The sequence below is a fragment of the Urocitellus parryii genome, chromosome 3 (assembly GCF_045843805.1).
Source record: "Urocitellus parryii isolate mUroPar1 chromosome 3, mUroPar1.hap1, whole genome shotgun sequence".
Taxonomy (NCBI): domain Eukaryota; kingdom Metazoa; phylum Chordata; class Mammalia; order Rodentia; family Sciuridae; genus Urocitellus; species Urocitellus parryii.
In genome coordinates, this window is record NC_135533.1 from 159,700,431 (window position 1) to 159,714,094 (window position 13,664).

The 13,664-nt window shown below is 34.6% G+C and overlaps 1 protein-coding gene across 1 annotated transcript in view; it reads right to left on the minus strand.

The window, feature by feature from the left end:
• Positions 1 to 209: 209 nt before the first annotated feature.
• The window catches only part of LOC144253807 (uncharacterized), a 73,799-nt gene continuing 60,344 nt past the window's right edge, over positions 210 to 13,664 (minus strand). The window contains 4 exon segments of the mRNA XM_077796470.1: positions 210 to 2,257; positions 2,259 to 2,969; positions 7,016 to 7,094; positions 11,888 to 12,014. Of these exon segments, the coding sequence (XP_077652596.1) occupies positions 2,035 to 2,257; positions 2,259 to 2,969; positions 7,016 to 7,094; positions 11,888 to 12,014 (1,140 nt within the window). The 3' untranslated portion in view covers positions 210 to 2,034.

Below are 13,664 nucleotides of genomic sequence, written 5' to 3' on the forward strand. Positions count from 1 at the left end.
GATTCATCCTAACAATTTAAGTAGAACCTCCCAATCTCTGAGAGAATGTCTTAAAATATCTCTATATCTCAGAATACTATCATTTAAGTAGGTGTCATGTACAACTTTAATTTGGAGAACACTAATCCTTATAACCTCTTATAATTACTATAGTACCTCCGCAACTTTTCTTAATAAAACAGCTATCAAAAGTTTCTAAGAGAACCTGGTGAAGGATAAAAATCAGATTTATTTATTTTTTTTTAAGCTTGAGAACACATTAGGATACAGGCAGGAACATGAAATTAAATTTTGCCTGAAAAGGATATCTTTTGTTAGTATTTACAGGTGGGCATTCTTAAGTAAAATGTAGGCTCTGTGCAGCTTCCGGAGCAGCCTTGTGTGAAACAGAAAGTATAGGTTAATGGTTGCAAGCAAGGACCAAAAAGCCCTGTTTGGGTGACAATGAAATGAACAATAGGAAGACTGCTAGAGGTAGGACTTATCTGTCAAATTTCTCTCTCTGTGTGGCTACAGAATTTTTTGTGTAAAGGCATGTAACCACAATGTGCCACGAGGCTCTGTTTGAAACCTTGTGTATCCGCATGTGTGATTACCAGCAGTCCTCGCCAAACCCCCTGGTAGCTTGGCGTGTACTGTCTGCTTTTGCCAGTGGTTGTCATGGTGAGAAAACAGCATATGGCCAGTGGGCATGGCCATTGCCAGCAGCTGTGGCTGCACCTGACACTGTGGCAGTGCAAGACATGGGTTCTCCCTACTGGGGCGGGCTTTGCATCCACATTCACCCTGTGGGGGCTGGGCTTGTTGCCCACCATAGTGTCCTGCTCCGGGTAAGTGCCCTGGAAACTTCCTCAATGGTCATACTTCCTTCAGTCAGTCTCCCTTCCCCCACCTGTAGTCCCTCTGTGACCCACATCTTGCAACACTTCACCATTCCCCCAGGGTCCGGGAGGTTGAAGCAGTGACCTTGTGTTCCCCTGGCTGATGGGCCAGTTGGCATGAGGCAGGAGAAGTGGGGCTGATGGTCATGGCTGCAGCTGCTGACTCCAGCTTGGGTTTGTCCTGTGACCCCGCCCTTGTGTTTGCTCCCCAAATTTCCCCAGATGTCCAGGTCTTACTTGGTCTGTTCCTGCTTGCGATACAGCCAGGGAAGTGCCAACAGTTTATGCTGGTGCTAGTGGGCCTGTGCTTGGATGGCCATGCCAAAATTTTGTCATTTCCCACTCTGTGAACTGCGCAGCCAGGGTAAGCAGATAGTCTTCTCTCAAAGGACCATCTCCCTGCATTTTGTTTCCTTAGTGCTCACTCTCCTGGGAGCACCTCAAAAACTCTTTTAACATAAAAAATGGGCCCCTCAGCAGATGATGCCACCATTACCAAATTCTAAGGCAACATGTGCCCAGTTAAACTAGGGTTTTCAAGTGGCAGAATTATCTGGCTGCTCCACAGGGGGCAGCGGTGAAAGCCCTGTATGTGCCCCAAATCAGCTGGAAAAAACAAAAAAAAGTCTCTTTAAAAGTAGACAAATCCACCCCCCCACCTTGTAACAATTTACCATTAAACAAACAAACAAAAACCAACAACAATAAAAAACAACTTCACCTTGCTATATTTCTCATAGATCAAAATTTTCCTCAATAATGTATATTTTCCTGATATGCAAGGCATGCAAGTTACAGGGTTTTCTGCACACATTGTATGCATTAGGTTTTGATAGAGTATGCTTTTTTAAAAAATTTGACTAAAGCTCTGATGTATCATTGGCGTTTATAGGGCTTCTCTTTAATACTCAATCTGTGGAGATTTTTTTAAGACGTGAACCTTCATTAAAAGCTTTGTCACATTGTTTACATCTGTAGGGTGTAATCACTACTATAATATCTTTGATAATTTTTAAATGGTGAGTTTTGATTAAAACTTTGCCACATTTCTTTTTAGTATAGTAAGTTGCCTTTCTAGTATAAAATGTCTGGTGATCAATAAGGTGTGATTGTACATTGAATGACTTTTCATTTTATAGATTTCCAAAAATTCTCAACTATGAATTCTCTGGTACTTCATAACACTTGAAACATACTTAGAAACTCTGCCACATTCTTCACATTTGTATGGCTCTTCCCCAGTATAAATTTTCTGGTCAACATTGACGCTGGAAATTTGACTAAAAGTTTTGCCACATTCTTTATATTTATATGGGTTCCCTCCAGTATAAATTCTCTGGTGACCTATAAGGCTTTGCCAAGAATGTAGGAATATAAGAATCTTTACATTCTATGTCTTCTCCAGCATGAATTCTCTGGTGTTGTATAAGACGTGATCTTTGATTAAATGCTTTGCCACATTCTTTACAATTGTGTGGCTTCTCTCCAGTATGAATACTCTGGTGTTTATTAAGATGTGATCCTCGATTAAAAGCTTTGCCACATTCTTTACATTTGTATGGCTTCTCTCCAGTATGAATTCTCTGGTGATCAGTAAGGGTTTTCTTGAGAGCAAAAGCTCTGCCGCATTCTGTACATTTGTATGGCTTCTCTCCAGTGTGAATTCTCTGGTGACGGGTAAGGGATGATGGTTGATTAAAAGCTTTGCCACACTCTTTACATTCATATGGCTTCTCTCCAGTATGAATTTTTTGGTGATGCATAAGGTGTGATTTTCGATTAAAATCTTTACCACATTCTTCACATTTGTATGGCCTCTCTCCAGTATGAATTCTTTGGTGACGAGAAAGGTGTGCTCTGTTATTAAAAGCTTTACCACATTCTTTACATTCGTAGGGTTTCTCTCCAGTATGAATTATGTGATGTTCAGTAATGCTTTCAAGTTTATTTAAAGCTCTTTCACATTCCTTACATTGATAATTCTTTTCTTGGATATGAAAGTTTGGATGGATACATTTTGAGTCTTTCTCACTTTTATTGTGTTCATAAACCTTCTTTTTTAAATGGTCACACTGATGTTTTCTAGGACTTAAAAAAAGTATTAAATTTTGATGAGTTTCACAGAATTATACTGATTTACACAAAAATAAATATAGTGCTAATTACTTAGGGTACAGACCTGTCAAAAGATCTTGAATGATTTATCATAAATGAAGAGATCTAATTATCTACATCTGAATTTATCTTAAGCAATAGTAGGTAAGTACAAATCTTCCCACATTCATTAAAATTCCATGTTTTAGCACAAGGAAAAACTACACATCAGTCTTTTTGTAAAATAAGAATGACATTGATCACAGTCAGAAATATGTTCTTTATTTTTTAACCTCTTGTCTATAGAAATGTTTAAGAGAATATTTACTCAATGCTATATTTCAAAGTATTCCAGTAACTAAATGAAACATAAACCGGACTCAGTAGCAAATATTGTCATTTATTTAGAGAAAGGGTATAATTCTAAGTAACTCTGTGGAGAATATTTAAAGGTACACATATATCCTCAAAAGTGACTAACATATTTTCAGCCGCTTTCTTGGGTTCAGGGGAAGTTTCACGTTCCCACAGCACTGCCACACACACCTCACCCACTAGCACCTGCTTCAGGCTGGTGGGGGCCTTGTTGAGCATGAATATGCTTTGGGTCATGGTTATGGCCCCATAAAGGGCCACAGCCAACTCCATGAAGCAGAGTATTGATCCACTGCTGAGTCGGGCTGATGTACCCCCCTGTTCATGGCACTGATGGTCAACCATGCTCAATATACAGAAGAGCTACAGCTACATATTGCAAGACCTGCATTGCCTAGAACTCTAGGACAACCTGTACCTGGACATTCCTGAATGCTTTTGTTTTGTTATTGTCTACAGCAGAATCACTGTGAACTACCCAAGCTACTTGTCTTCCACCAAAGAGTGCTTTATAAACAAGAATCTGTGAAAACCACATTTAAACAGTGTTGCAGGTTGTAATACCAAGTGATAGTTCGTATTATACTGCCACTAAAAATGTGTCAGAGAAACTTTTATGGAAGCTTTAGACAAATCAGGAAGAAAAACTGATTTTAGAGCTGGAAGATGATTGCATGCCCTTCCTTTAGGGACTGAAGTTTTGGAAAGCTGTGCATGACTGGGTTGCCCAATCAGGAAAATTAAAATACTGTTTTCTTGTATGCATGAACACACACACACACACACACACACACACACACACACTGTTGGGTTTGGCCCCTGGAAAGAACAATCCCATATTACATTGGCTTTAAGAACAAAAACATCAATAATTTTCAGAGTCTTTCTTACCACTATGGATTATCATTTCTGAGTAATCAGGTTAAAGCCGTCCCAATGACAGTTGTTGCTTTTGGACTTCATTGTTTGCAGTGATGGCACTCACTTCTGCCTTTTGTCAGACACTACACTAGTAACTGTTGAGTGCCTCCTGCCTTCAACCTCCTGGAACACAGCCAGGTCTGTGATGCACAATAGTCACAGAAACAGTTTATATGCTGCTATAACAAACAAACAAACAACAACAACAAAAAACTGGTTCCCATAATTAAAGAATGTTTTGCAAGTATCTTGGTTACTTTCCTAAGGACTAAGCAGTTTTGCTATATGGTAACCATGCTTTCCTGTCCTAGTCTGCAACCTGGAGAGAGGTTCTATTGGAAGGAAGTACCAGGCAATGCTTTTTTTCCAAAGACAAGGTGAATATATGGGGAGGATTGTATGAACAGAGCTTCCTTTTCTTTTGCAGTTGGAGTAAGACAGGATAAAGTCTTCTACTTGAAGAGAAATGTGATAGGAACTGAGGGCAGTGGTCAGATACCAGTGTCTTTATATACATTTCTTTCCCCAGCAGGCTATGAGGCCACCCACCCCAATGACAGTTGTTGCTTTTGGACTTCAGTTGTTTGCAGTGGTGGCACTCTCTTCTGCCTTTTGTCAGAGAGTACACTAGTAACTGTTAAGTGCCTAAGGATTCAGTCAGTTTCAAAATTCTGGTGACTAGATCACAGGAAGCAGTAGTTTTCTAACCCTGGAGGATAAAATGCCTAAAATCTGGGTGGAAGGTGAAACACTCCATTTGCTATGTCATGCTGACACAATGTTAACCCCTTGAGCTATGCCCAGGAATATACTATTGTGTCTCAAGTCCACCCTTGTAAAGGCCAACTCCTCCCTAACTAGCCCCAGTTGTTGCCAATCCACATGTCCATCTGAATCAGGCTTTTTCCTTTACCAGAATGAGTACATGTGCTGCACACCTTGGCTCATGCCAAGTTTTGGCCCCTACTGGTGGACAAGCCAGTTGGTGTCTTGGCCAAAACCTTTAGTAACCACAGTGCTTTTCTCTCAGTTGCCTTTCTGTGTTGGATTCTTAACTTTCTAGCAAAAATCACTATCACTATGACTCTTGCTAAAAATCCCTATGTTTAACTAGCTAACCAAAATGAGAAAGAAGTCACTTTGCATTTGTTGAAGGCACATTCCTTGGGATGGCCAGATAATTAGGGCCATGGACTCAGAAGAATCTCATAACAACAGTATTAAGCTTACTGGAGACATGGATGTGATCCAGGAAGTCTCTGGATTTGACGCTTCAAATATTTTCCTTCCTATGTATAAGAGCAAACCCCATCCTACAAAACAAACAAACAACAACAACAAAAAAACCCACAAAATATGCAAATCTTTTCAGATTCCAACTTGGAGTTCTATTGAAGATGTTGTTGCTATGGAAAGTGAAGCAATCAAATGGAGGATTTTGCTAACTTATGAGCCTTTAAATAGCACTGAATGTACACCAAGATCATTTCCAGTGGAATTAAAATTAGAAATGAATTTATACATGCACTTGACTCAAATTATCAAAAGTCCGGGAGAGTCCCAGAATGAAGTGTCTTTAAAAATGTGCTTCTGAAAGTGTAGAAACACTCATGATATGCCAAAGAGAGACTAGAACACTGTTCCCTACAGGGGAGATGGTTGATGGTGAGCCATGCCTCCTTCAAAGGTCACCTTACCTGCTAAGTATGGTGGTTTTAATTTTCTGCAGAATTTTCTGATTTACAACCTTTAGTCTTTCACCTCCCCTAATCTGCCCCAACACCCATCCTGCTACTCCTTACCCAGAAGTGTTTTCTACCTCTTCGCTTGCACCCAGACTTATCTCAGAAGCCTTCCCAGTATTTTAATAAGGCCCCCAAGTCTGCTTTTGGGGCTTGATGCAGACCTGTAGGCCACAGGGACTCTGGATATTCTGGGAGCCTTGTGCCAAGAATTCCTTGAGTCTTTCCTTTGCTTGAATTGCCATCCATGACAGATAAGGAGTGCACTATTTGGTCTTTTCTAGAAAGACCTAGTTGCTTCTCCTCCTCCTCTTCCTCGTCTTTTTTTTTTTTTAATTCTCGTTTCATTTAAAAAGCAATGATTATCAAACTTCCACCTAAAAAAATATTTAATTACTGAACAGTTCTTGTCAACTGAAATGAACTAGTGAAACTCGCTGTTATTCTTCCATTTTTCCATAATCTGAGTGTTTTCCACGTCCGTAAGTGGAAATACTATAGGTGTGTTTAAAACAGAAACAATTCACCTATACTATGTAGAAAATTACTTTTTTATCACACCATAGAATTTTCAGATTGGAGTACTGCAGTATTATATTAATAATTTGCAGACATTAGTCTAATGTGAACTCATGTACAGATTAGTAATCATTTAAAAAAATAACTAATTAATCAGTATTTAATCATTGTTTTGATTTTATTTAAATAAATATTTCTAATCATATTTTTAAAGCTGAGAGAACTGGCTGAATGATTATTTTTTTGAAGGTATTTTGAAGATAGTTTCATAATGGCCTAAAATGTTGCTTATATACGTAGATTGACACATATTGTCACTCTGAGGAGTCTTCTAAGATGTTATATAATAAATAAACTGACTTCATTTTAAATAATCATCATGCATTTGTTACGTTCATTAAGATAAATTACTGACCTTCCCTCTGTCCCACAATTTTCCATTTCTTCTTTAAAAGTAAATTTTTATTGTCATAGTTTCCATACCTTCCATTTTTCATGGTTTGCCATAAATAGTTTATTCCTTGATCTGCTGAAATTTCTAGTATTTGATGAGGAGACATTCCTGAAAGAAATTAAAATAACAAATTATTCCACTTATTAGACTGTGGTGAATATACTCTGCAAATATATAAAATTTTACCAAGGTCAGGAAAATATCCATAAGCAGTATAATCTAAGCCCATTATTACTAAAGAAATATACAAAATCCACACTGAAATGGTAACAAACTTGTGAGCACTTCCAAAATGATCTTGAGATTTCACAGGAACACAACACTCAAACTTTGACTATGCTGTGATAACACTGTCAAATTACAGCCTCTCAGCCCAACTTTTTCAGATTCCACATGTGACTCAAATGTTGCAGAAAACGACTTTCTCCTTTATTTCTTTTCTTTTATGTTTGGGGGAAATGTAACTTAAAATAAAACACAGGGGTGTTTTATCACTGAACTACATTCATAGACTTTCTATATATACATTTTTATATGTTTTGAGACAGGATGTCACAAAAATGCAGAAGCTCATTTTAAAGTTGCAATTCTATTGCCTTAGCCTCCAAATTATCTAAAATTACAGTTATGTATCATTGCATCTAACCAATTTTTGTTTATTTAGTAACTTTCAAACCTTTTGCAAAACTACTATAATCATGTATTTTTAAAGGGATTTTAAGTGGAAAAACATCAATGAAACTAACAACACACACACAAAAAGAGAAAATTGACTCAACCAGAGACCCTATATGACACTATAAATTGACACTTGGGAAATTGAAAATTGTTAATTATCTAAAGAATGCCAAGTAACCAACTGATTGATAATTATTGAACTAATTAACAATGAAGAAAAGTGACTGAAATTTAGTTTAAAAAAATTAGCAATAGAAAAATGGAAAATTGTGTATTAGAAATATTCTTTAAGAAACAATGTCTGATAAATTAGAAATGTGGGAGAAAAAAATATCAAATTTAACAATCTTAATTAAAAGATTCAAGATAAAGCATTTATACTCAACTTTTTAAAACTCTTCAAGAAAAATTTTTGATAGAACCCAGAAAAATAAATGTCATCTGTAAAAATACTTCTATTTGTTTAATAGTTGAATTCTTAGCAGACGTCTTCCAGAAAGGAATTGGAGCATTTAGTCATGTGTGTTTAAAGACAAAAGACACTAATCTAGAATTCTGTATACACAAATACTATTTTTTGAAGCTAAAGAAACATACATGTTATCAAGATATGTAAATGCTCAAAAATTTCCTCACTTTTAGACCTGTTCTAAGAGAAACACTAAAGGAAATTCTTTCAATAAAATAAAGTTACACAACAGTATAAATCATAAAAATTTGAAAGGGAGAAAAGCAAAGTATACACAAATGTAAATTCCATTTTACTGTCATGGTAGTGCATAAAACATTCAATTCTGCTACAGAATTTGAAAGACTAAAGGATAAAAATTATCATAAATCTCTGTTAATTGGTATAGATTATAAAAAACAGCTATGATATCAATAACAAATCATGACAAGACATATAAAGTCACTGATTTTTATAAGAAACCAAAGTTAGTTCAGTTTAGAATAAAGTGCAAACTAAGTAGTTTTATTTCTTATTTGTTCATTTTTGTTAATATGACAGTGTAATGTATCTTGACATATCATACATACATGGAGAATAATTTACTAATCTTTTGGTTGTACATGATGTAGAGTTACACTGGTCATAATTCATACATGAACATGAAAACATTATGCTCAACTCATTCTACCATCTTTGAAGAACTTTTATGTGACTTCAAATTTATAAAAAAATTGTCATAGAAGATATAAAGAAAAATAGGGAGGTATCAAAACATTACTCTAAAAAAATATATAAACCACAAATTAAAGTGTTTTTTTAAAAGTAGGAAAAACTATAAGAAATAACCCAAACTTCAAAAGCTTAAAGTAGTAAGTTCTTCCTCATCAGTAATTTAAGTACAAATAATCTATTATAAAAAACTAATCAGAACACATAATGTAACCAATAAGATTAAACCTAAATATATGTACTTATGTCAGATCTATGTCTACAGGAGTTTTCCTTTAGATATAAGGTCACAGATATACTAAAACCAAAAGGATGAAAAGAATATTACATTCAAAATTATGCAGATGATAATATAAGAAATAATTAGAGGCAAAGTAGAATATTATATAATGGTAAATGTGGTCAATTTGTAGAATACAATAGTAGTAAGTACACGTGTAGCACAAATCATATTTTCCAAATATAGAAGGCAAACACTGAAAGAATTCAACATGATTGAAAGCAACCAAGTAATACTAGGGGACATCCATCCCCAATTAATGCAAAGGAACAAAATAGTATTGGAATAGTAAACAGGGAATAGAAAATTTAAAAAAGTATTATTTACATTAAGAGTCAATTACATTAAGAGTCAATCTTGCTGGGTGTGGTGGTGCATGCCTGTAATCCCAGTGGCTTAGGTGGGTGAGATAGGAGGAATGTGAGTCCAAAGCCAGCTTCAACCATAGTGAGGTGCTAAACAACTCCGTGAGACCTTGTTTCTAAATAAAGTACAAAATAGGGCTGGCAATATGCCTCAGTGTTTGAGTGCCCCCAAGTTGAATTCATTATACCACCAAAAAAAAAAAAAAAAAAAAAAAGAGAGAACGAGAATCTTTTCAATAGTTTATGGAAATATACTCCCAAAGGGACCAGGTAAAAAGAACAACAACAAAAAAATGTTAATAATTATTAAATACTGAAATTTTTTTCTACTATAATTAGTTGGGACTCCAAAGGAAATTTGTAACCAAAAATTCATCAATGTGACTTCAAAGCCAGATTTAGAAACTTAGCAAGACTCTGTCTCAAAAATAAAAATTAAAATGGGTTGTGCATGTGACTCAGTTGTTAAGCATCCATGGTAGAAGAAAAAAGGCCCTATACCACACAAAGTGATTTAATAAGCTAAGACTAACACAAAACAACTATCAAACACTCAATATTATTTTAGCAGGAAAAAATAAGTTACTTTAAAAGTTGTATGGAGTATCCAGGGTACATAAATAACTAACCATTCAAAATAAAGAAAATGTATCCTGATATAAAAATAATGAAAGCTACAATATTCAATAGTTTTATTTCAACATGAAGTTAGATGAGTAAGACATATGTAACAAAACTGAGAGCCGTCAATTTTAGGGCAAGCAAGAAGGAATGGTGTCTGAGATGGAAGGGTGACAGACACGGGAGCACTTGTTTTGGGTATAAACGAATTTTATTTTTGTGTAAAAATAAACTTTCTAGAAATATGTTACAAAACAATTTGAATGTAAGACTGTAGGTTTAAGTATAAGTAAGTTAGTTAATGGTTTTGATCAAAATTAAAATTTGAAAAATATATAAAAGATAAACAGAATTGTGGAAATCTTTGTAAGCTACCTTTCAAATGCTTAAGTTTTACTCCTACATAAAAGAACAAATTCATTTATGTAGAGATGATGAATATGCTAGTAATTCTAGCTGCTGGGAAGGCTGAGGCAGGGAAATGGAAATGGAAATATAAAACCAGCTTCAGCAACTTTGCAAGAATCTGTTTCAAAATAAAACTATAAAACTGGAGATGTATCTCAGTATTATAGCAACCCTGATTTCAATCTGCAGTATCCATACACATTTATATGTATTTATATAATAAAATTTAGATAAATTATATGAATAGTCAAATAAACAAAGTAAACAAAGTACTATATATAAATCATAAACAAAACAGGGATAATAACTACTACTTAAAAAAATCTCTTTAAATTACAATTCTCAGCTATATTTATATAGCCACAAGGAACAGGCATTGTGAATCATTGCTATTAATAAAATGGCAAAAATATTTCAAAGAAAATGCAGTATAAGCCTGTATAAAAATATCTGATAAAAAAATTTGGATAAACAATATTAGAGAAACTGTTCTACAATATTATGTATTACAATGGATTAACTTAGAAGTATTCAGACATATGCACAGATTTTCAAGTGATACCCCTGTGCACACCCCCACCCCGGGAAGATCAATAAACTTCTGTCAGATTATGCAAATCCTCAAAGGCATTAGGGAGTACTTTGTTAATTTTAATGTAGTGATATTATTGGAGAACAAGAGGAGCTTCTAGAATTAGGAAGCATGGTAAATACAAGGCAGGGTATGTTCTAAACTGATTGCAAAAAAAGTAAATAAATAAACCAAGGTTTGTATAAAGCATTTCTGTTGAACTTTAGCTTCTCAATTAACATTTTAAACTGTGGCTTCCTCTTTGACAGTTTATTATTTTTTTCATTGATTTCTACCCACTTGGATATATCGTGTCAATTTTCTTTCAAATTCTACAGTTACTTCTTGGGACAGAACAGTGACCAAGGCAGACTGAAATATAGCAAGATGGCTTTATTGGAAAATGGAATATGACACATTTTGGTAATCTCATTGTAACTACTGATGGGTCTTAATGTTGTCCTCATTAGGAATAAAAAAAAGAAAAAAGGAGATTCCAGAAAATTATTTATTTATAATGTTTTTCCTGGGAGAAGCACTAATATACTTTGGAAGCATTTTCAGTCTCTAGATTGTGAGGACTGCTTTGAACTATCAAAACTGTAAAGAAAATATAGATTAAACATAAAAAAAAATCTTTAACATTTTCTTTTCTACACCAATGCCTGATCTTTATTCTAAAAAGAAGGATCTGACATTTTATCATGTGGAATGGAAGCTGCCAAGATATATTCTACAAAGGAAGAAAAATACCTATTGATAATGAAATTAAGGATTCAGAAGGAAATTTATACTCACCCAGAAAGACCAGGCTTCTATAAATCTCTAACATCACATCTCTATATAAATTCTGCTGAGCAGGATTCAGGTATTTCCATTCCTCTTCAGAGAAATCAATGGCCACATCCCTAAATGTTAATGGTTCCTGAAATAAAAATGAATAAACACATATAACATCAACCTTATGATCATGGTTGGCAGAGTTTTAATTTGACAAAAGTTGTAATAAATTGACAGTTTTAACTTGTCACAAGTTGTGATAAATTGATGATTTTAATTTGACACAAGTTGTAATGAGAGTTAGAAGAACTGGCTCTAACATAGGAGAGTGACCTCAAAATTCAATATACTTTTCAACAGAGTGGTATACTCTAATGTATTACCTATCTTTGAGGAAAGAAAATGCATTCAAAAGAGAATGAAATAAGTACAAAATAAACAAGCAACAAAAACATCAGTGTATATACTACACTTCCATGAAATAAAATGCAAAATTAAGGCAAACATCAGAATATATATCTTAATTGTTATGTTTATATTTTATAAGATAAATTATGCATATTTCTTAGAAGATAATTTTATACTGCGTTAGAAGAGTGCTTCTCAATTTTAATGTGTACAATCATGAATTGAAGAATTTATTAAAGAACAGACTGTGATTCTGTATTTCTGGGGTGCAGTCTAGGTTTGAATATGCATCAAGCTCTCTAGTGATGCAAATGCCAATGGTCCAAAAAAAGCTGATGAATACTACTGAAGTAGAACACTGAAGAAAAAATATTGCTCATAAATTCAAAATTTTAAAGAATTTATGCATTTTATTATTATAGCATGTTGCAATAAGAATTCTTTCTGCATTCAAATATACACATAACAATACAAGAGTTTTTCATACCTTCATGCATAAAACGCAAAATAAGCAATGAAACACATGCCTATAATTCCAACATGAGAGGATGAGGCATCAAGATGGCAAGTTCAAAGCCATCCTCAGGAACTTAGTGAAGCATTAAGTAATTTAGCAAGATCCTGTCTCTAGATAAAATATAAAAAAGGGCTGAGGATATGACTTAATATTTAAGCATCCCTGGTTCAATCCCTGGTAAGAAAAAAAAAATCTATGAAACCAGGAATACTTTTAATTTTTGAGGACATTTTTTTTTCAAACCTCCAGTATATAGTAGTTCCTTGGGTTTGCCCAAGTTTATCTGACCTATAATTTATCAAAAAAGTAATACAAAGGTTAAAATAAAGTGTGAAATTAAAAGAAATTTCAGAGCAGGGTGGTCAGTTATTTTAACTAAGAAAGGAAATGGATACACGTTAAAAAAAAAAGCAGGAAATCAGATTGATTGAACTGATTAAACACATGTGGCAAATGACTGCCACATTGCAAATGTGTATCTGAGCATTCTGGTTCCCATGACCTCAGAAAATGAAATGAAACCTCCATTCCTATCAGAGGTGAGAAAACATGTCTTCCTTCCCAAATCCCCTTCTTTGAACCAAATTTTAAGTAAATACTTTGTATTAGACACAGCAGGGTGCTATGACATGAAGTCTCCAATGGCAGGCAAAGTATCCCAACTGCTGCCTGGTAAGATTCAACTCCTTCCAGATATTAAACTATAAACAATGTGTGATGTGAACCCAAGGGAAAGGACTCTCATGTCTTTAGATCTGTCTATGACTTGACACTAAAATTTAGATGTGAAAGAAGAGATTAAAATTTCTTACTTTGCCATTGGGCCTTCACCCTAGATGTGTGCTATGGTTGTCTGTTTTTGTTGTTGTT